The 20216-nt window shown below is 43.0% G+C and overlaps 1 protein-coding gene across 6 annotated transcripts in view; it reads right to left on the bottom strand.

Moving 5' to 3' along the window:
* RCOR3 (REST corepressor 3) overlaps nt 1-15102 on the bottom strand; it is a 30038-nt gene extending 14936 nt beyond the window's left edge. For 2 of the 6 annotated variants that reach the window (XM_063124020.1, XM_063124022.1), the window contains exons 1-5: nt 14830-15098; nt 13724-13780; nt 6312-6389; nt 3475-3527; nt 2559-2720 (exon numbers count right to left, since the gene is read on the bottom strand). In XM_063124020.1, coding sequence (XP_062980090.1) covers nt 2559-2720; nt 3475-3527; nt 6312-6389; nt 13724-13780; nt 14830-15013 — 534 coding nt within the window. In that variant the 5' untranslated portion in view covers nt 15014-15098. Of the gene's footprint in view, nt 1-2558; nt 2721-3474; nt 3528-6311; nt 6390-13723; nt 13781-14829 lie in introns of all 6 variants that reach the window. The other 4 variants (XM_063124019.1, XM_063124021.1, XM_063124025.1 and 1 more) reach the window with 3 other exon arrangements.
* Between the last annotated feature and the right edge of the window lie 5114 nt (nt 15103-20216).

The raw sequence follows: 20216 nt of genomic DNA, 5'->3' as shown, positions 1-20216 counted from the left end.
TGCCTGGGTCCAGCTCCAGCTCAGAGCCCCCTCCCTCCTGCTACCAACTGTCTCTGCAGAGGCCACCAGTGAGGGAGGAAGCAGCAGCCAGGCACCTCTCCACTGTGCCTGGGTCCAGCTCCAGCTGAGAGCCCCCTCCCTCCTGCTACCAACTGTCACTGCAGAGGCCACCAGTGAGGGAGGAAGCAGCAGCCAGGCATCTCTCCACCATGCCTGGGTCCAGCTCCAGCTGAGAGCCCCCTCCCTCCTGCTACCAACTGTCTCTGCAGAGGCCACCAGTGAGGGAGGAAGCAGCAGCCAGGCACCTCTCCACCATGCCTGGGTCCAGCTCCAGCTGAAAGCCCCCTCCTTCCTGCTACCAACTGTCTCTGCAGAGGCCACCAGTGAGGGAGGAAGCAGCAGCCAGGCACCTCTCCACCGTGCCTGGGTCCAGCTCCAGCTCAGAGCCCCCTCCCTCCTGCTACCAACTGTCTCTGCAGAGGCCACCAGTGAGGGAGGAAGCAGCAGCCAGGCACCTCTCCACTGTGCCTGGGTCCAGCTCCAGCTGAGAGCCCCCTCCCTCCTGCTACCAACTGTCACTGCAGAGGCCACCAGTGAGGGAGGAAGCAGCAGCCAGGCATCTCTCCACCATGCCTGGGTCCAGCTCCAGCTGAGAGCCCCCTCCCTCCTGCTACCAACTGTCTCTGCAGAGGCCACCAGTGAGGGAGGAAGCAGCAGCCAGGCACCTCTCCACTGTGCCTGGGTCCAGCTCCAGCTGAGAGCCCCCTCCCTCCTGCTACCAACTGTCACTGCAGAGGCCACCAGTGAGGGAGGAAGCAGCAGCCAGGCATCTCTCCACCATGCCTGGGTCCAGCTCCAGCTGAGAGCCCCCTCCCTCCTGCTACCAACTGTCTCTGCAGAGGCCACCAGTGAGGGAGCAAGCAGCAGCCAGGCACCTCTCCACCGTGCCTGGGTCCAGCTCCAGCTCAGAGCCCCCTCCCTCCTGCTACCAACTGTCTCTGCAGAGGCCACCAGTGAGGGAGGAAGCAGCAGCCAGGCACCTCTCCACTGTGCCTGGGTCCAGCTCCAGCTGAGAGCCCCCTCCCTCCTGCTACCAACTGTCACTGCAGAGGCCACCAGTGAGGGAGGAAGCAGCAGCCAGGCATCTCTCCACCATGCCTGGGTCCAGCTCCAGCTGAGAGCCCCCTCCCTCCTGCTACCAACTGTCTCTGCAGAGGCCACCAGTGAGGGAGGAAGCAGCAGCCAGGCACTTCTCCACCGTGCCTGGGTCCAGCTCCAGCTGAGAGCCCCCTCCCTCCTGCTACCAACTGTAACTGCAGAGGCCACCAGTGAGGGAGGAAGCAGCAGCCAGGCATCTCTCCACCGTGCCTGGGTTCAGCTCCAGCTGAGAGCCCCCTCCCTCCTGCTGTCTCCTGTAACTGCTGAACTTTCCAACTAAGATTGTAGTACCTGAATTTGCTTTCCTTTTCCCCCTCCTCCTCCTCCCTCCCAATCCCCTTTGCTTTTGTGTCATGTCTTTTAGATTGTAAGCCTGTGGGCAGGGACTGTCAAGAAATACTTTTGTAAGCCGCCATGAGAGCCTTTTTTGGCTGAATGGCGGCATAAAAATACTTAAATAAATAAATAAATAAAATATAAATAATATCCTGCTTGGTATAGATGAGCCCTTACTTTCAATCAGAATTCCAGCCTCCAAATGACCATACTGGAAGAGTTTGGGATGTAACGGCTCTCCTGTCGTGCTAGGACTATTTGTTTCAGCAGCTGCTGCCTGAGTCACTCAAGAAGAGAAAGTACCGAAGTCGTTTTAGCCTAGAGCAGCGGTCCCCAACTTTTTTGGCACCAGGGACCGGTTTTGTGGAAGACAATTTTTCCATGGACCGGGGGGTGTTGTTGAGGGGATGGTTTCGGAAAGCCCCCCCACTCCAGTGTCCTGGCTTCGCTTTGGCTAGGTGGGCGCCCAGCCGAAGCCAGGATGCTGGGGCGGCTTCGGAACGGTGCGCCTGGAAGTCGCTCTCCCAAAGCGGCATCCAGCCAGGCGCGCTGTTCCGAAGCCATCCCATCCCCACCCCAGCACCTTGGCTTCGCTTCAGCTGGGCAGGTGAGACGGCGCCCCACGCCCAGGTATGCTGGGGTGGGGGTATGAAAGTAGCTCACCTGCGTGGCCCGGCTTCTAACAGGCCACAGACTACTATTGGTCCGTGGCCCGGGGGTTGGGGACCCCTGGCCTAGAGGACAGAACAGATGCTGCTTCCACAGTGGAAAAAGTTAACTGAAGACACATTGATTGCCCCTTAAGGCACATGCACTGTAGGACTTCCTCAGTGAGGGGAAGTTTGGGGGCCTGTTTTTTCTTTATTTCTAGATAAAGTTCAAAGTTCAAAGTTCAAAAGTTCAAAGATGTTTCTCTGGAACGCATGCACACACCTGCACACAGACTATGAAGAAGGAACATCTTCATGCTTACCCCTTTGGAGTAGGAACAATGTAACTACAATGTGGCTATCTACTGACCAGCTTTCTGAGGCAAAGCAAGAGTAATCTAAATATTACCTTACCATCTGTTGGATTCTGTGAAAGCTTTTCCCATGGAAACTGAAGGCTTGTTCAAAGAGGACTTTATCTTCAACCGTCCACTCATCCGGAAAAGGAGTAAAATTTGGGAGATCCGCAAGGGACTTCTCAATGTTGTGCTTATGCCAGAATAACATGCCAAGTGCCTTAAAAAAAAGTCCTTTGTTTGTATCATAATACACCTTACTAGCCTCTAACACAGTTTTATGTTATCTTGAGTTAAAGCAAATGTCTTTCTCAAATGAGATGCTCTTTTAGGTTGTTTTCCTTTTAGCTTACACAGTACACAACTCAAGATTTACCAACACACATAAAGTAATGTTTAGGGGCAAGCGTTTCTTTTAAAATAAGAAACTGTGCTTTCACAATTTCTGCTCAAATATTCAACAAGTCTTGTACAGAAGTTACCAGCACATTGTTGATCAGTACCCATGACACTAAAATGTAAAATCTGTGTTAAACAATTGCACTGCTTTCCAATTAGTTTCCAGGTGCAATTCAGAATGCCTTACCTGCTCAAGGAATCACCCAAGGCCCCACTTCTTGTTCAACTTCTTCTGGAAGCTAGGTTAGTTGTCACCAGAAATAGGGCCTTTTTGCTGGTGACTCTCTTATTAATGAACTCCTTTCTTGGGGCGGATTGACTGGCCCCATTACATCTCTCCATTCAGAATCAGGTTAAAACTGCTCTTTTTCAGATTCTTTTGGAGGGAATGGGAGCCTAAGCTAGCTGCATACTTTTCTCCTTGCCATATTTTTTTTTAAAAAAAAACATTTTAATGATCTTGTTATTTTTAAATTATGTATTTTATTATGTTGCAGGCCACTGGGGCAAACATAGTGGGATACAAAAATTCTTAAATAATTGTCTTGTACTAATTTATTTTATTCATCTCTTACCTGTTCCACATTGTAGCCATGTTTTTCCTTTGCTATTGCAATGTATTCATCCACTGTGTAACAAAGGAATGCCAGAATTATTTATTTTCATACAGTTACAGTGGAAGAGCAGTTTAGGATAATTGTTTTCAAGTATCAGACAGCACATTTAGTTACTTTCATTAAAAAAAAAAGCCTAAGTCAGGTTCATCTTCCATCCACAAAATATATTTTGTGCTCACGCTACTAATAGTTTTTTTAAAAATTGGGTGATATTCCAGAGATTCTCTAAGAAAATACAACTCCTGTCAACTAAGGTTGCAGTTCTACACAGTTAGGCACTTTGGTCCAACTGAAATAAATAAATATAAGCAACTCAGCTATAACTAGAAGGCTGCCCTGTTTCAGTTTCCAAGGCCAGATCCACCTCTGAGAGAAACAGGACCTTCTGGATTGCTGTACCATAACCTTTGAACACTCTTTCACAAGCTGTGCGTTTGGCGTTATCCCTTCTGGCATTTTGCAAGCAGGTTAAGGCCTGTTTTAGTGTGCCTTTGGTTGACTTGCTGCTGATTTTTTTCTTCTTCGTTGTTTTAATTTCATTTTATTTTAAAATGGTATTGAAATCATTTCTGGATATCACGGAGAATGTGAATCTAGCAAATAAATAATGACTTTAATAAATCCTTAAAAGAAACAAGTTTGCTTTTCCAGCAAGATACAGGGGATGCTGGCAGGCTCAGCAGTATCTGGAAAATAGAAAGTGAGCATACACACTTTAGAAGATATATTTCAACTATGCATTGAAGTACATAATGTGGAGATATATTAGCTCACTTGATGGCACGTCACTCAACTCTGCTGATTTTCAGGTCTGCAGGACATACATTTAAGTCTATTAGAAATTACTGGGATATTTTTGAAATGTGGGATATATTTGAAATGTGTTTCCAATAATCTGGGATATATTTGAAATGTGTTTCCATTGTCATTTTACATTGGCTATGACATGCCGCTCACTTGTAAATGCAGATTTTAAGAGAATGAAATTCCACAGTCACACTGCCAGGAGATTATTCTCTTTTTGGTGTCTGGAAAATGTAATTGCTGTGCTAGTCCTAAGGTCATCCACCCAGAAGTGCTTTGGAAGCATACACAGACACAACAGACCCACTTGCTTCTGTTTGAAGTTGCCTTCTTAACCCAAATCTGTACTTTGTGTAAAGAACTGCCTCATAAAGGACAGAGTGGTGGATGATACAAGACATTTGTTTTTTTCTGCCACGATTGGAGTAAGACACCGAGACGGTGCAATTTACTCCCAAGCAAATCTGATACTTCTCACAAATATACCAGTACTTGTCTCCTGTACCCCAATACTTTCTACTCACCAGTTCCTCTCTCTATTACTTTGGTTTTCAACTGACACCACAAGTTTACTCCCAACAAGATGAGCATTTGCGAAAAGGTGCCCTCAGGGCCATATGGGTAACCCGTATCTGTCGGACGCAGTTGCGATCCGAAAGCGAACACATTTTCTAATAACTAAAAACTAGACTAAATACTATGTACTGAAATATATATATATATATATATATATATATATATATATTAACAAACGCCTGAGGAAAACCGAAAGAAGCTTCTCAACGATGTTGCCGTGATGGCAGTCGAAGAGAACTGAGGGGAATGGGTGGGAACCCCTCTGAGCATGTGCACGGCGCCGTGGGGGAAGAGTTCCTGCCCCAAACACCTCAGCTTTAGAAGTTTCCTGATCATTGCTCCGCGCAGGCGCAGAGCCCCCTGTGTGAAGCACAGAGACCACAAAGAAGTAAAGAATACTCTCTCTCCCCTGAGCGATTGGGTAGCAAGGAAAGAACTCTGGGAAGCAGCTATATATAGTAGTACCAAAAGCATGTGAGGACTCCAACTGAACATTCGAGCCCCTGGACAACAGAATATTCTCCAGTTACCAGGACAGGGAAGAATTAACCTTCAGCTATAGCTATACAGGGTCTCTAGGTGTCCATACCATAACAGCAATTGCATATGCATTCATGGAGGTTAGGTCTATAAATGGATATTAGTAATGACTGCTGTACAGAATCTCCAGATTCAGAGGCGACTGGCTGGCCACTATGGGAAGCAGGATGCTGGACTACACAGATCTTTGGTTCGATCCAGCAGTATTCTTCTAATGTTCAGTAAGTACAGTGTGTTGCTGCAGCATTTACTGTTAGTCGCTACGCTAGAGCTTTTCTCTACCACAGCACCTTTCAAAACAGATGTAGAATGTCTGTGTGAACTCTAACAGCATTGATACTTCTTTCAACCTGCAAAGTGAATTTACTGTTTAAATGCAGGAATGCACTTTAACACCGTGCCAGGCTGGACCATTTTTGTTGGAAGCTGCCAACTGTGTCCTGAAAGTTTAATAAAAATGAAGTCCTAGAATATGCCTGAATATTAAGCACTCAAAATATTAACAGCACACAAGACTTAAATTTCAAACGGGGAACATGTGCAAGAATGTTTTAAAAACAGTTAAACAGCAAGATTTTTTAGTGGCAATTTGTCTAACTTGGGGAAACATTAAACGCAGAAGGCATTACATGCATGATACTAGCCCTATTCAGGTGTTCCCAATCTGGGTATAGCAAAAAAACCCAGGAAAGGAAGTGTACTAGTAATCCCCCTCTACACTTGAAGAGCACATGAATATCATGTTACAACCCCTAAATTAGTTTCACATTAATCCTTACAAGGAACTGCTTTAGATGTAGCAACTTTAACATGTGGTGTGGCCCTTATATAGTATTATTGTTAGAATTCTACTTAATGTACTTCACAGAACTTACATTTGGCATCTGAAATACTATGATATGGAGACCATACAAGCATCCCTCCATTGTCTTTATCTGTGTATTTTGTAGCTCCTGGAAGAAAAATTACATTGTTCAGTCTTTCAGAGAACATTTAATTCACAGACAGTAAAAACAAGTCACATATAAGTGGAGAACTGCACAGAGCTTACTGATCTTTATGTTGGAGATAGGATGCAATTAAGCAGGCCTGCTCTGTTCTTTATGTCTTGTAGGATTAGAACAGTCTGATTTGAGACACAGTGGGATTCTGGTTCAAGTAACACGGCCTGTATTCACCCTAAGTTCTGTTTGAGAGGGAATGTGTGAAATATGAGAACAGCAACTTTTCTTTCCAAAGATAAGTAACCTTGGTACATCTCCCATGTGCTGAGGCTTCTTATCTATAAGTGTACAGTTAGTCCTCATCTATATCAGAAGAGAATGTCCTTTGGTATAAACTCTGCCACAATGTCAGGGAATATATAGTTAACTGCACATTGAACATTACATATGCACATGTTGAAACTGGTGAAATTGTCTACAGTTCATTCTTGACATGTCTAAGTACCTAAGTATGATTTGTATTTTGCAGTATTGATTAAGCCTAGTTATCTCTGCAATTGTAATTAGTAATAATATGCTGTAACAGAAAGAAATATTTGAATCTGAGGTACAATTGCACACCTCATCCATCTTCCTGTGATGAACTGTGGACACTACTGGGCTCCTATTCACACTACTAAATGATGTTTATAGTGCTTCTTGTGAAAGGAAGAGAACCACAAGTAGAAAAGTTAGGTTGGAAACCAAGTCCAATTGGCTGTAAAAACTCTTTCGAAAGCAAAACTACCTCTGTTTATATGTATCTAGGGAAGACTATTCACCCCACCCCTGGGGAAGAAAACTGTGATTAGTTTTCGCCATCATTAACAGAAATGCTACAGTGTGTGCAAGGTATAAATTCCACTGTCAAATGGAAGAGAATTTGTCTGAATGGAAATAAAGAGCCCAGAGGTCACACATTAATCAGAAGAGCTAAAATATTGCAATGCACTTTCAAACAACTGGCTAAAAATAGGACACACTACCTGCTAAACATGTGCTCCATTAGTAGGTGGCAGTCAAGATCGGAGGTTGGGCAAAGAGAAAGATGGGAGAAACAGCAGTTCCACACCTCAGCAAATATTCCCTTAAAAGTGGTGATACAGTGGTAGCCTAGCAGCCTTCCACAGAGGGAAGAGATAGCAGAAACCTGCAGAAAGCAGCCCTGACATTCCTGAGACAAGACATGAATCAGCGAAACGGAGGCACTAGACTGTCAACCATGTCCTCAAGTGTCTGATCAAAAGAATATCTTTGAAACAGGAAACAAGTGCAGAGAGTAATACAAGATAATCATATGAATTCCAATGCTAAGCAACATGGGTGATGAGATTTATTATGCATGAGAAGGATGCATGTGTGATGCATCCTTCTCAGGATGCAGAGATCCCAAGCTTGGATCATGGGTACTAGGATGGAGATTCCCAGCATTCTGTTCTCAATGGTATATTACCATATTTCCCAATCTTTTCCATACATATTGATTGATTTAAGGTATTTTTATCTCGCTTCTCAGCCAAAAAAACTTCCAAAGCAGCTTACGTATAAACAATAAAATAAGAATGTCCCTGCCCACGGGCTTGCAATTACTTATGTGATTGGATCCAGATTTAGTCATAGTTAGAGTAGACCCACTGAAATAAATAAGGCTTAAAGTAGTCATGTCTAAGGTCTCATTGATTTAAAGCTGTCTACTCTAAGTGTGACTAAGTCTGGATTCAAACCATGGTAAAGAACACAGGAAATATTTTAAAAAACGAAATAAAGAGTCATAATGGGGACACAAAGAAACCTCTACTTTGGATGAGTACTGATGTCTGCAACCTGAATTAAAAGCTAGAAGGATCTAAGACCTCTAGAAAAGAGGGCAAAGAAAGTCATTATTTACTGAAACTATTTGTCCATTGATGCTACCTTAATTCAATACATGCAGTCTATGTGACTTGTATAGAATACCAGGCTTCTATTTTTGTATCTTAATAATAAATGAATAAATATATGGCTGGTACACAAGAATGGAAAGCAGAGCCCAACACAGCTTTGAACTGTATTACTCTAGCCAAGATAAAGTCAAAGAAGACACCTAAAGAGGCACCACTGTTGGCAGATCGCAAGCTTCCTAGTGAGTAACAGTTCTCACACACTCAATGAGGAAATCCAAGTCAAGTAAGTGGATATTTTGGTTGCATGTTTCCCATAATGCCCTTTAAGAAGGCCACTGTATTAAATAAACACAGCTGACTGCTGGACACATGTACTGCATTATTGAATGTCAAGCTTCATATCTTAGGGGAGGAGAAAGATGAACTTTCCTGGTCTGCACATATGGTTTAAGATCCACAACTACATAGTATATTTCTGGGGAACATGGGTGAGAAGGGGCTGTGTCCTCCTTGTGGGTCCTTAGTCAACAGCTGGTTGCCCACTGTGTGAACAGAGCGCTGGACTAAATGGAGCCTTGGCCTGATTCAGCAAGGCTCTTATGTTCTTATTGCCACTTTATTGTTTTTGCATGCAATTGATTGTGCTTCACTAACTATACAGTAAAGGATTTGCAAGAAATGTCAAATGCCCTGTACCACCAGGGCATTCTATAAACTTCTTTCTGACCCATTGTTGCTCAAGTGCTATTTGTTAACTTCCCCAGAGTACTTGTATTTAAGGGCAGAATATATATTTTAAAACCAATACACAAAGAAATAAATTTGAAAGAGCAGGGCTGCCTTTTCATATACCCCTAGAAAATTGTTTGTAAATCATGGTAAACTATGCTATCTGTTATTTAGAAATGATACACTTGGGGACTTAGTGACACCATCAGGTTGATCCTAGCCCTGCTACAAAAGCCCTGAAGTCTTTCCTTATCTAATCAAATGCACCTTCCATATCTAACCAAATGCTAATTTAATCCCATTGCAGTAAAATGTATTTTACCTCACAGGTAAACGGGAATTTTTTTCTTATTGTTGGCAAATTTCTGGTTTGTGTTCTGAAGCTATACATCATCAGCCTTTCAGGTCAGGGTTAGGTGACATTTCAGCCAGCACAGACAGTGTGTCTTTTCAAGTGTAGATGTCCTGTCTTTTGACATTCCAGAGTGACTATCTGATAGAGAATGTGAGCAATGGATGACCTCACTTAGACATTTCTTGGAAACAATTTACTAGAAACTTCCAGGAGGAGCTAGGAGGGGAGTCAAGATAAACACTACATAGCAGGGAGAAGTCATTTGAGGAGAGACACACACTCAGGAACAGTCAGAGAAGAGACATTGGGCTAGACCTGTAAAAACCCAGTCTGTGGATATGACCTGAACAAGAAAATTACTTTTAACTCAAGATAAGGGGGGTGGGGGTTACTCTATTTTTAACACCTGGGAAGCAAATAAGTTTAGGAAAAGAGGAGTGTTTAATCATCTTTAAATACTTGCTCAGAATATACGAAACATTTTTTCAATTTATCTTTTAGAAGAAACATCCAACTTGTGTGTCACTTTTTGGTTTATGCAACCTGAACATATTTCTTGACGCTATGCTACAAAAATGGGTAAGTGTATTTGTGTGTGCATGTATGTTAGGGTTCCCTTTGGTAAAGCCGGCAAGATTTCACAAGTATGAGAAGGTTGTCCCCTTCAGCATTGTTTATATTACTTTTTATATGAATTATAAAAACAAGAGACAGCAGTTCTCATGAATATTTTCCAAGCTTGGGAACACACTAGACTTAATGTGGAGCTATTTACCAAAAATGCACATAAATACATCTCCATAACCAAGAAAACCCTTGGGATGGTTGTCCAAATGACCAATGGTAAAATAAGTTGTAAGATTTTGTGACATCTGCACAAGTCCTGTTGCATCAATGCTAAAACTAAAAAGCTCTGTATGCACTTAAAGTCAGCCTCCATGTAAAACGTATAATAGAATTTAACGCCTGTCTCACGGCACTGCACAGCAGACATACCAGACCGGCTAGTCTAGGGATAGGCAGCATAGTGCCTTCAGGCATCAATGCACTTCCAGACACCTTTCTTGGCAGCCACCAGGGTGTTATACCCCTCCCATTTTTTTTATTACCGTATTTCTTCGATTCTAAGACACACTTTTCCCCCCATATAAACATCCCTAAAAATGGGGTGCTTCTTAGAATCGTGAGTGCATTTATTATTTCTTAGAATCAAAGCTTTTTTTTCTGTTGGTGGTACTGAAATTAGTGTGTGTCTTACAATCAAAGAAATATGGTATTATTATTTAACACATTTTCTTACTGGGAGCTGGGATTGCTGTGAAATACATTTCTGTTGGTGTTGAAAACTGTGCATTCAAAGGAATTATCTAGTGTGAGGGGGCTCTGTCTTTTGAGTAGGTTACTTGCCCTTTACCATACCTCCTATGGAAGCTATTTTGTGGAGATGCCCAGGAGTTTCTCAAATTGTCATATGAGCCCATGACCCAAAAAAGTTGCCTACCCCTGCGCTGGGGAATTCTGGTCAATCTGATACAGGATTGCTCTCAAGGAAGTTATCAGGGAAAAGCTGCTTTCTTCATTTCCTTCAGCCTGCAACTTTAAAAGTTAATTTGTTGTTGTCTGCTTTATTAATACTGTCATCTTTACTAACAGCTGAAAAACTCATATTGTCCATCTGACTCAGGTATCAGGGGCCCTAGAGCTACTTGAGCTGGAAGGCAATCCTAAAAAAATGCTACTCCAGTAGTTTAAACACACACACACACAGAGAGAGAGAGAGAGAGAGAGAGAGAGACTAATTAGAATATATCTCAGAACTAGGAGGCCAATTTAGGTCAACCCAGCCAAAGGAGAAAGGTACTACAAATCTTTGCCCGGCACCAAGACCAAGTGTGGCATTTCCTAAAGGTGGCAGAGTTAGAACGTTTCAGTATGTTCAAATGAGAATGCCCTCCGTATAGGGACATCACTTGCTTGTTCAATTGTGCCTAGCAAAAAGGTAAGAGGGTCAAAAGGATAAGAAAGTTAACTAAAAGTCTAGCATCTGGTCAGTCACCATTGGAGAGGATTAAATTAGAAAGACCTTTGTTCTGATCATTAAAGCAATTATTGTGATCTAGTACATGACAGACATGAAATACTAATAGCAATACTTCCTTAAAATGTTCTTATCATAGCCTTAATAGCACTACTCAAGAAAAGCTATGCTGGAAAAGATAACTCAAAACCACACCTTAGCAGGTTTTGAGGAAAGTCTTGGAGGCGATATTGTACATCACTATTTAGATTACCTATTCTTACTAAAAACAAGTACACTGGATGAAGGATTCAGCACAATATTCTCTCATCTGTTTCAAGATGGAAAACCCTATCACATCCCTAGAAGAGCAGCTGGCCAGAGACAAAGGTATTCCTACCGAGAAGGAAGAAAAGCTAGATGTGTTATCTTCATCTGCTCCTATTATCGTATACACTGCCAGTTCTCTCAAATTATTAATCATTTGTCTCTCAAGAGGTTGCACAGCATGAAGGATCAAAGTTAGTAATTACAAGGTGGTGCTTCACTCTGCAGCCATCATCCTTCTATCGGTGAACTATACGTGAACATGGATTATTTCTCTTCTGTCTTTGTGTCAATGAATAAGCCTGAGGAACATGTGTTAAGAGGGCTGACAGTCCCAGATTATCTACAAGAATTCAGGAGACCAAGAGTTCCATCACCGTGGAAGAGCAATATACAAATAGCAATTGGTTGCCTTCACTCAATGTCCACTCTTATTAAGGCGACAGTCTGGGAAACTTCTGATAACTCACAGAGTCAAACCAAACACAAGGAGAAGTAGCAGTATTTCAGCTGTAGTGCCTTCTTTTACTCAATACTGGTTTCACACTAGTCACTTTCAGAATAGTTTCTATTTACATTAAATATGTGGAAACACAAAGACATTTCTTATCATGAAAAGGAAGAGAAAATCCAATGAAGTTGAATGCGTTCTAGCTAATACAGGATGAGAGAAACTTAAAACATTGATTCATTCACTCATTACATTTCTATATCACATAATAGCCAAAGCTCATGATTAATCAAGAAAAAAGACAGCACTATATGAGGCCTAATCTATACCAAGCAGGATATTGCGCTATGAAGGCGGTATGAAATCAGTATATAAAAGGCAGGAGCCACACTCCTGCTTTATAGCGGTATTGAAGTGTACTGACAATTGCTGGGGCTCATTGACACATACCATATACTGCTGTCATAGCGCTATATCCTGCTTGGTGTGGCTCCTGCCTTTTATATACCGCTTTCATAGTGCAATGTACTGCTTGGTGTATTACACATGTCTATAGGACGTGTAATAGAAGAAACCTAGCAAAATCAGGAAACATTCCATTTTTTGACACTAGTCTTTTTGATGTAAAACCACATATTTATGATCAACAAAGGCCTATGGTATGGACAAGTAAGCCTTTCTAAAAGAAAAGAAAAAATGGTTTGCTTCCCCTTTAAAGCCTAGGTGATAACACCGTAAAAAGAAGTTACTTGTCCAAGACTTCAGAGATTATGGCCATAATCAGGGCAGAATCCCCTCTGACAGAAACGCAAACTTTAAGAGAAGGGCATCACTATAGCACCAGGAATGTATTGGCATAGAGGGTATGGGTCTAGGGAACAAGAGTTGACAGTGCTTCTTAGTGGCCACAGCTAGAAGTGAGAATGTTTAGACTATATTAACATTTTGCAGTGTATATGCAAACCAAACTGACTTTAGTCAGTATCAAGGAGCTCAAGCCAGTCTGTACTATCACCACATGATTAACAGAAGCATTACTGACAATACTATAAACTTCAGTGTCCCACACTTTAAAATACATAGGAAAAAATCTAGACTATATGATTTGCTATTGTTGGCTGTATATCCACAATAAGATACCCCCCTCCCAAACTACTGTAGATGCAACACAGGTATGTTAAATAAACAACTTAACAGCCCTTCATTTCCTACACCAAGATTGGAGCTTCCCTCCTCCCCCCATACATGAGGCCTGTTCCTTTCAGCTTGCATAGAGCAATGTTGGCCTGCAAAGCTTCAGTGAGCACGGACAAACAGCACAAAGCCTTAAGGGGAAGAAAAAAAGCAAAGGAAAGCCCACACCTTTAACCTTCACAAATACAAGTCTTCCCCTCTCTTACACATGCACACACACTCAACAGAGGCACACAATATTCAACTGACTACACACTTATTCTCACTATAATTCATGCAATAACCCCCCATTTTCAAAACAGCAAAAGATATCAGGTTACAAATACATTTTTATAACAAGGTATTTACCAGGATCAAAGTCAGGGATGCGAGCTTGGTAGTCTGCTCCGACCCTCATTCCTACATCTGCAATGGAAGAAAAAATAAATGCATCACTTAGAGGAAGGGGGGGGGGGGAGAGAAGCCGCCTTTCTTTTCAGTGATGGAAGTGTGATCTTTAAACAATATAACTGTGGAGATGGTGATCTTGAAGCATTACAGTCAATCCGATCCAAGACCACCAATGCAGGCAAACCTTGCTGTTTTGATAGCCTCAAAGCCCTTCACCCTTTGAACAAGTGTGAAGAGAAAGCCAGAGAGCGCGTGGGGGAAAAGAGATTACTCTTCCCCCCTCCACCTCACATACACCGGAAAAAGAAAACCCTACTTCCCCTTCACACTCCAGGTAGGCAATAATTTCCAAAAGGTGAATATTTCTTTTTTCTCAAGAAAACGAATGACAAAAAAGAAAAAAAGAATTCACACGTTCCCACAGAAACAGTCCATTCACTTTATTGTGCTGCTTCTGCACGGTGTTGCGTGGGTGTATGCATCTGGGTGCATCTCTTAAACACATAAAGGCACGACTAGACAAGACATCAAGAGCAGCACGTAGCTAGACCTGCATGCGCCGCTGTTCATGGCAACCGCTCCATATTCAGACGCGCTCGATGTACTCGTTTGCAAGGCTTACACTACTAAGTGTAAGTGTACACGACTAAGATGCAATGCAATGCCGCGCCTGAGCTGCGGCTGCATTACACGTGTGCCCATTGTGAAAATGCACACCCACTCTCCACGGGATGGATGGATGGACAAGCATGCACAAGAGAGCGAGATAGCGCGCGCGCGAGCAGTAGGGAGCGCGCCCGCGCGCGCTCACGCACACCCGTACACACTCATTTTCCCTCCCTCCGTCCCTCCCTCCATCCCCTTTGCGCGCGCACCATCCACTCTCTTTGCACGAGTGCGCGCGCACACACACACACATACACACCCCAACACACACACAGAGGCACAGACAGGCTCCGTGCGGTCGCCGCCGCCAGCCAGCCAGTCAGCGCGCAGTGGCGAAGCGACTAGGCCCAACTCGTCCCTGTCAGAGAAAGGGGGGTGGGGAAGGATGAAGCTCGCACCGTGCTCGTCTCCGCTGTCGCCTCCGCCGCCGCCGCCACCACCACTGCCGCTCTCCGGCTCGGAAAAGTGCCCGTTAGAACCGGGGCTGCCACCACCGCCGCCGCCGTTCTTGGTGCCGTTGGCGGCCGCCCTACTCTTGGCGCCCCCCAGGAGCTCGGCTCCTTTCTCCATCATGCCCGGCATGACGGCTACCAAGGCGAGGGGGCGGCGGGCGGTGGCAGCGGCTGCCGAAGGGGGGGAAAGTTAATATGGAGCCGCCATGTTGGTGCCCCTTTCCCCCGCCCCCCCCCGCGGCTCAGGCCGCCGCGGCGCCGGCGCCTCCTCCCTTCTCTCTCCCCCCCCCTTCTGCTCGCCTCCTCCGCCCACGGGTCGGGGATCCCTCCGCGGCGGCCCAGCCGGATCTAGCCTCACACGCTGGAAGTCTTAGGAGAACGAGAGCGGCTGGTTGACTGTCTTCTGCCGCGCCATGTCTAGTTAGGCCGGTTTTTCCGCCTCCGACGAGAGCGCGCGGGTCGAAGCCGGGGGGGGGGGGCAGCGGCGGCGGCGATGATTGCGCTGCGAGGATGGCTGAGGAGAATTATCTCTGAGAGCCCTTAATGCCTCTTCGGTGACGAGACGCTTAGGCCGGTTTCCCTCAGCCAGGCGGCACAGGGGACCTCCAGCCCGCTCGTTTGCCCGGCTTATTTGGCAATAAAGTTCCATTGAGTTCACTGGGACTTACTCCCATCTAAATGTTTGTTTGTTTATTTACACGTTTAAAATGTATAAATCGCCCTTCGTCCGCAAGATCCCTGAGCGGTGTACACAGCATCAAAAACAGTCAAGGAAGGCGAATAAAAAGCGAGAACATACAATTGTAACTCTTCAACCAGCAAGCAACACAGCAGTAAATTCAATTCATAAATAATTAAAAAAAATTTAAAAAATGAAATTCTAAAATATTCAAATGTTTAAATATCCATAGAATTGCAGGCTTGTATGTCGCCTCCTTGTGTTTTTATATTGTATTTTATATTATGCTTTTATTCAGCTTGTTTGATATTTTGAATGGTTTTTATGGTTTTAATTTTTGTAAACCAAATTTTTGTAAACCCAATAGCTGAAGCTCTCTGGGCGGTATAAAAATACAATAAATAAATAAATAAATAAATAAAGAGATCCTTTTTGTTGCTGCTTTATTCTGATGCTGTTTTACCAGTAAAGATTTTTAATATTACATATTTTTAACTTTCTACATGTGAAACCCTCATGTCTGGTGATCTTTCTTCATGTGGACAACATTTATACATAGGGTGCTTCCAGATGACTCTTATATTGCACTATCACCCTTCACTCACAGACTGTTACAGAAAGTCCAGATGACATTGTCTTCCATTCGTAGTCTTTCCATGGCTTTTTCTTACCATAGAAACTCTGTTAAGGAAGAAAGAATTGCTGTGCAGCGCATTTTGGTTGCTGCACAGCACCAGGAACCCTCCATCTGAAAGCACCCATAACAAAAATACTTTAGCGGATTTTTTTGCATGTGATAATTTTCAGCCGAAGGAGGAGAGTGTATAATAATGCTTATATGAAAGTGCTGTCATGTAGGTATTCTGTAATGTATGAAGAAACCCTTAAGTGTACAATCCTATGCATGTTTAGACAAAATATAATCCTACAACTCCCAGTATGCCCCATGCTGGCTGGGGAATGCTAGGAGTTGTAGGGCTTTTTTCTGTCTAAACATGTATAGGATTGTGCCGTAAGACTCATGGCTGGATCCCTCCAAAGTCAACATCTAGATGACTTGCATGTATGAAATGGGCATTGCAGGTCAAACTCCAGAGATAGGGTTCAAATCAGCAGCTCCTTATATGACTTACTTGAGATTTTGTTGAGCAATTAGCAATCTCTGTAAACGTTCAACAAATGATTGGCAGTAGAACCTTCTTCATCAGAACATAAGAGCATTGCTGGATCAGGCCAAGGGTCCATCCAGTCCATCATTCTGTTCACACAGTGGCTAACCAGCTGCCCACAGAAAACTTGCAAGACATGAGTGCAACAGCACCCTCCTGCCCATCTTCCCCAGCAACTGTTGTAAAAAAAGGTATACTGCCTTTGATACTGAACCTATCATAGAGCCATCAGGATAAGTCACCATTAATAGTCTTCTCCAGAAATTTGTCTAACCCCTTTCAAAGCCATCCCAATTAGTGGCTATCACTACATCTTATGTTAGCAAATTCCATTGTTCAGGGCTCTGGGTAGCACCTGCAAGATGTCCTAGATCTGAGGCTTCAAGAGGAAGGAATGTACATTCTCTGCAATAAAAGTGGTCTAATGTTACTTTAAAAATACTGTCCAATAGAGTGTGTACATTACAGCGAGACATTGCTTTTTCACATTGTGGACTAGCATATTAATTCTTCGAACAATACAATATGGGAGCCAGTCACCTAACTACCTCCGTGTATAGAATTTGCAGTGTGATTTGATGCCTATTAATTACATTCAGAGCTTGCCCTACCATTAGGTAGAGGGAGGTGACCATCTCAGGCAGCTGATTTTGTGTGTCATGGAAGAGCAATGAATTGTTATATAACTTGTGATTTTATTCCCAGGGAGAGGCATTTGTGGGATTTTCTACCTCAAGTGCCAAAATAACTGCCAGCCTTAGATACACTACATATTGACAGGGGGCTGTTAATATGGACTGTTTGTTCGCTGTTTGGAAGCTAATGAATTCTCAGCTGGGGCAAAAGAAAGAATTTCCCTGTCTGTAAACTGAAAGTAATTTTGGAATTACTATCTTCTGTCTACACCCCCATGGCTCTTGATGGCATGCGGCGACTTGAAAGACTGTTCATCTGAGTAAGTCTGAAATAATGACGAAAAGGGAAATATAACCGGAATCCTGTTATAATAACTAATAACTTAGTACATTAAAAATATAATTCAGTGTTGTTATAATTTTATTGTTAAGATATAAAAAAGCAACCATTTGCGTTATGTTTTGTCATCCATACAATTTTGTATGATTGAACTATTTAAAATTGATATAATTATATAAAATAGAAGTCATTTTGACTCTTGATACTACTGTTGTCTGATTTAATTGTTAAAATTGTTATGCAGTTGTGTGTCTGTTGGCATTCCTTACAATTGGTTATTATCAACTGCAGCCTTCGTGTCCTTTGGCTATGTGTGTTTGCCATTTGCTATTCTGTCCCAGGCATCAAAATGTCTTGGGTCAGCCGTGATTACATTTATCACATATACATACAGCCTATAGTATATGAATATCCCCCACCCATATCCAACTGCCACCAAAAATGGCAAGACAAAAGTTTGTTAAGACTAGACGCAAGTTGAGATATACACATATTCTTTAGTTGTCTATTTAGAGCTTCATCAGGTGAGTGTTTTATTGCACACTTGTTACTGGGCACTCACGGATTTTCATGGGTCCCTCTCATGACGTTATCTGTGTCCTGTGTGCCTTCCGCCCGTTCTAGCCTTCTTCACGTGACAAAACACCCCAGTAAGTCCTACTAATTTGTAAAGATGGAAGTTGCCGCTATCTCCTGCTGTGTGCAGGAGAAGCAGTGGGATCAAAATGGCCCACTGAATAGACCATGTGCACATTGTTTGCTTTCTCTTTCAAAAGAGGAAGTAATGACGGACAAACGCTCGGGCAGAGAAGCGATGGTAAGCAAACACAATTTCCCCCCATATGATGCTCATAGATGTGTCCCATGCAACACTACATCTATATATACTACTGTGAGTGTACAGTAGTGTGTCAGACTAGGGGTGCTTCCAGATTAGGCTTTTATTATGCAATTGCTCTGCCTTGTTCTTGGAATTTTGTTGTTATTGCTGGTGGTGATTTTATTGTTGGCTTTTTATTGTTTTTATTGCTATTTTATTGTGTCTATGTTTTCATCACTTTTAACATTTTAACTGTTTTTATGTATTTTATTGCTGCAAGCCACCTTGGGAGATCTTCCCTAAAAACTGGCTAAGAAGTGTTTTAAATAAATAAAAATATTTTTTTTGCAGGGGGTCCATTTGTAATCTATTTGTGTTTTGCACTGTTGTGCCTTTTCTCTTATCTGGAAAAAAAATTTAAGGAGAGAAAGATGGAACTGCTGCATAATGACTTTTGATTATTAGCACCAGGGAGCTCTCCATCTGGAAGCAGATTTAGTTGGTTCAAATCCTGTAGGTTCAAATCCCCATTGAGCCATGCAACCTACTATGAGTGTCATCACATGGGCGAAAATCGCATTTCCTTACCGTCGCTCCACCTGAGCGTTTGTCCCTCATTACTTCCTCTTTCAAAAGAGGAAGTAAACAACGTGAATGTGGGCTGTTTTGATTCTGCTGCTTCTGCACACAGCAGGAGATAGCGGCAGGTTCCATCTCAAAAAATAAGCTGGACTTACTGTGTTGTTTTTTTGTTGTGTGAAGGAGGCTCGAAGAGGTGGGAGGTGTGCAGGACACAGATGTTGTTGTGAGAGGGACCCATGCCTAGCAATAAGCGTGCAATAAAACGGTTGTCTGATGATGCCCTATGTTACCTTGGTCAGTTGCTGTCTCAGCATATGCTACCTCACAGAGTTGTGAAGATAAAATGAGTGTGTCTGTGTGTGCGTGGGGGAACTACATGTACAATCTTTGAGCTTGGAAGAATGGCAGGATATAAATGTAATGCAAAAATCAATACAAAAATGGTTGACCTACCACTTTTCCCATGCTGCTTTGAGACATAGACCACCATCCCACATCTGGGATTGGGAAACATGATTTTCAGATCATGGAGTGTAGCTTCTAGGTAGGTTTGAGCCTTACAATGAATCGTGGATCACTATATTAAAGACAATAAGAGTCCTTCACAGAAAAAGGGAAGATGAGATATGGAAGGACGGTGAGAGAGAACTATACATAATAGGTCTGCTGCTTCTTTTAGGCCAAAGCCATGCTTCTTGCCTGCCCAAGGACCTCCACTTCCCTTACTCGGCTTCGTCCTTTTTCTTCTGCTGCCCCTTACGCCTGGAACGCTCTTCCAGAACACTTGAGAACTACAAACTCAATCACTGCTTTTAAAACTCAGCTAAAAACTTTTCTTTTCCCTATAGCCTTCAAATATTGAGTTTGTTCTGACTCTATACTGTTAGCTTCACCCTACCCGGTGCCTGTTTACACTTCCCTGTGCCTGTTTGCATTCTCCTTCCCTCTTTATTGTTTACTACAACTTATTAGATTGTAAGCCTATGCGGCAGGGTCTTGCTATTTACTGTGTTATCTGTACAGCACCATGTACACTGATGGTGCTATATAAATAAATAATAATAATAATAATAATAATAATAATAATAAACTCAGAACACCTAAGTGT

Source organism: Elgaria multicarinata, chromosome 4 (genome assembly GCF_023053635.1).
Source record: "Elgaria multicarinata webbii isolate HBS135686 ecotype San Diego chromosome 4, rElgMul1.1.pri, whole genome shotgun sequence".
NCBI classification, from domain to species: domain Eukaryota; kingdom Metazoa; phylum Chordata; class Lepidosauria; order Squamata; family Anguidae; genus Elgaria; species Elgaria multicarinata.
This window is presented reverse-complemented; position numbering and strand designations above follow the sequence as displayed.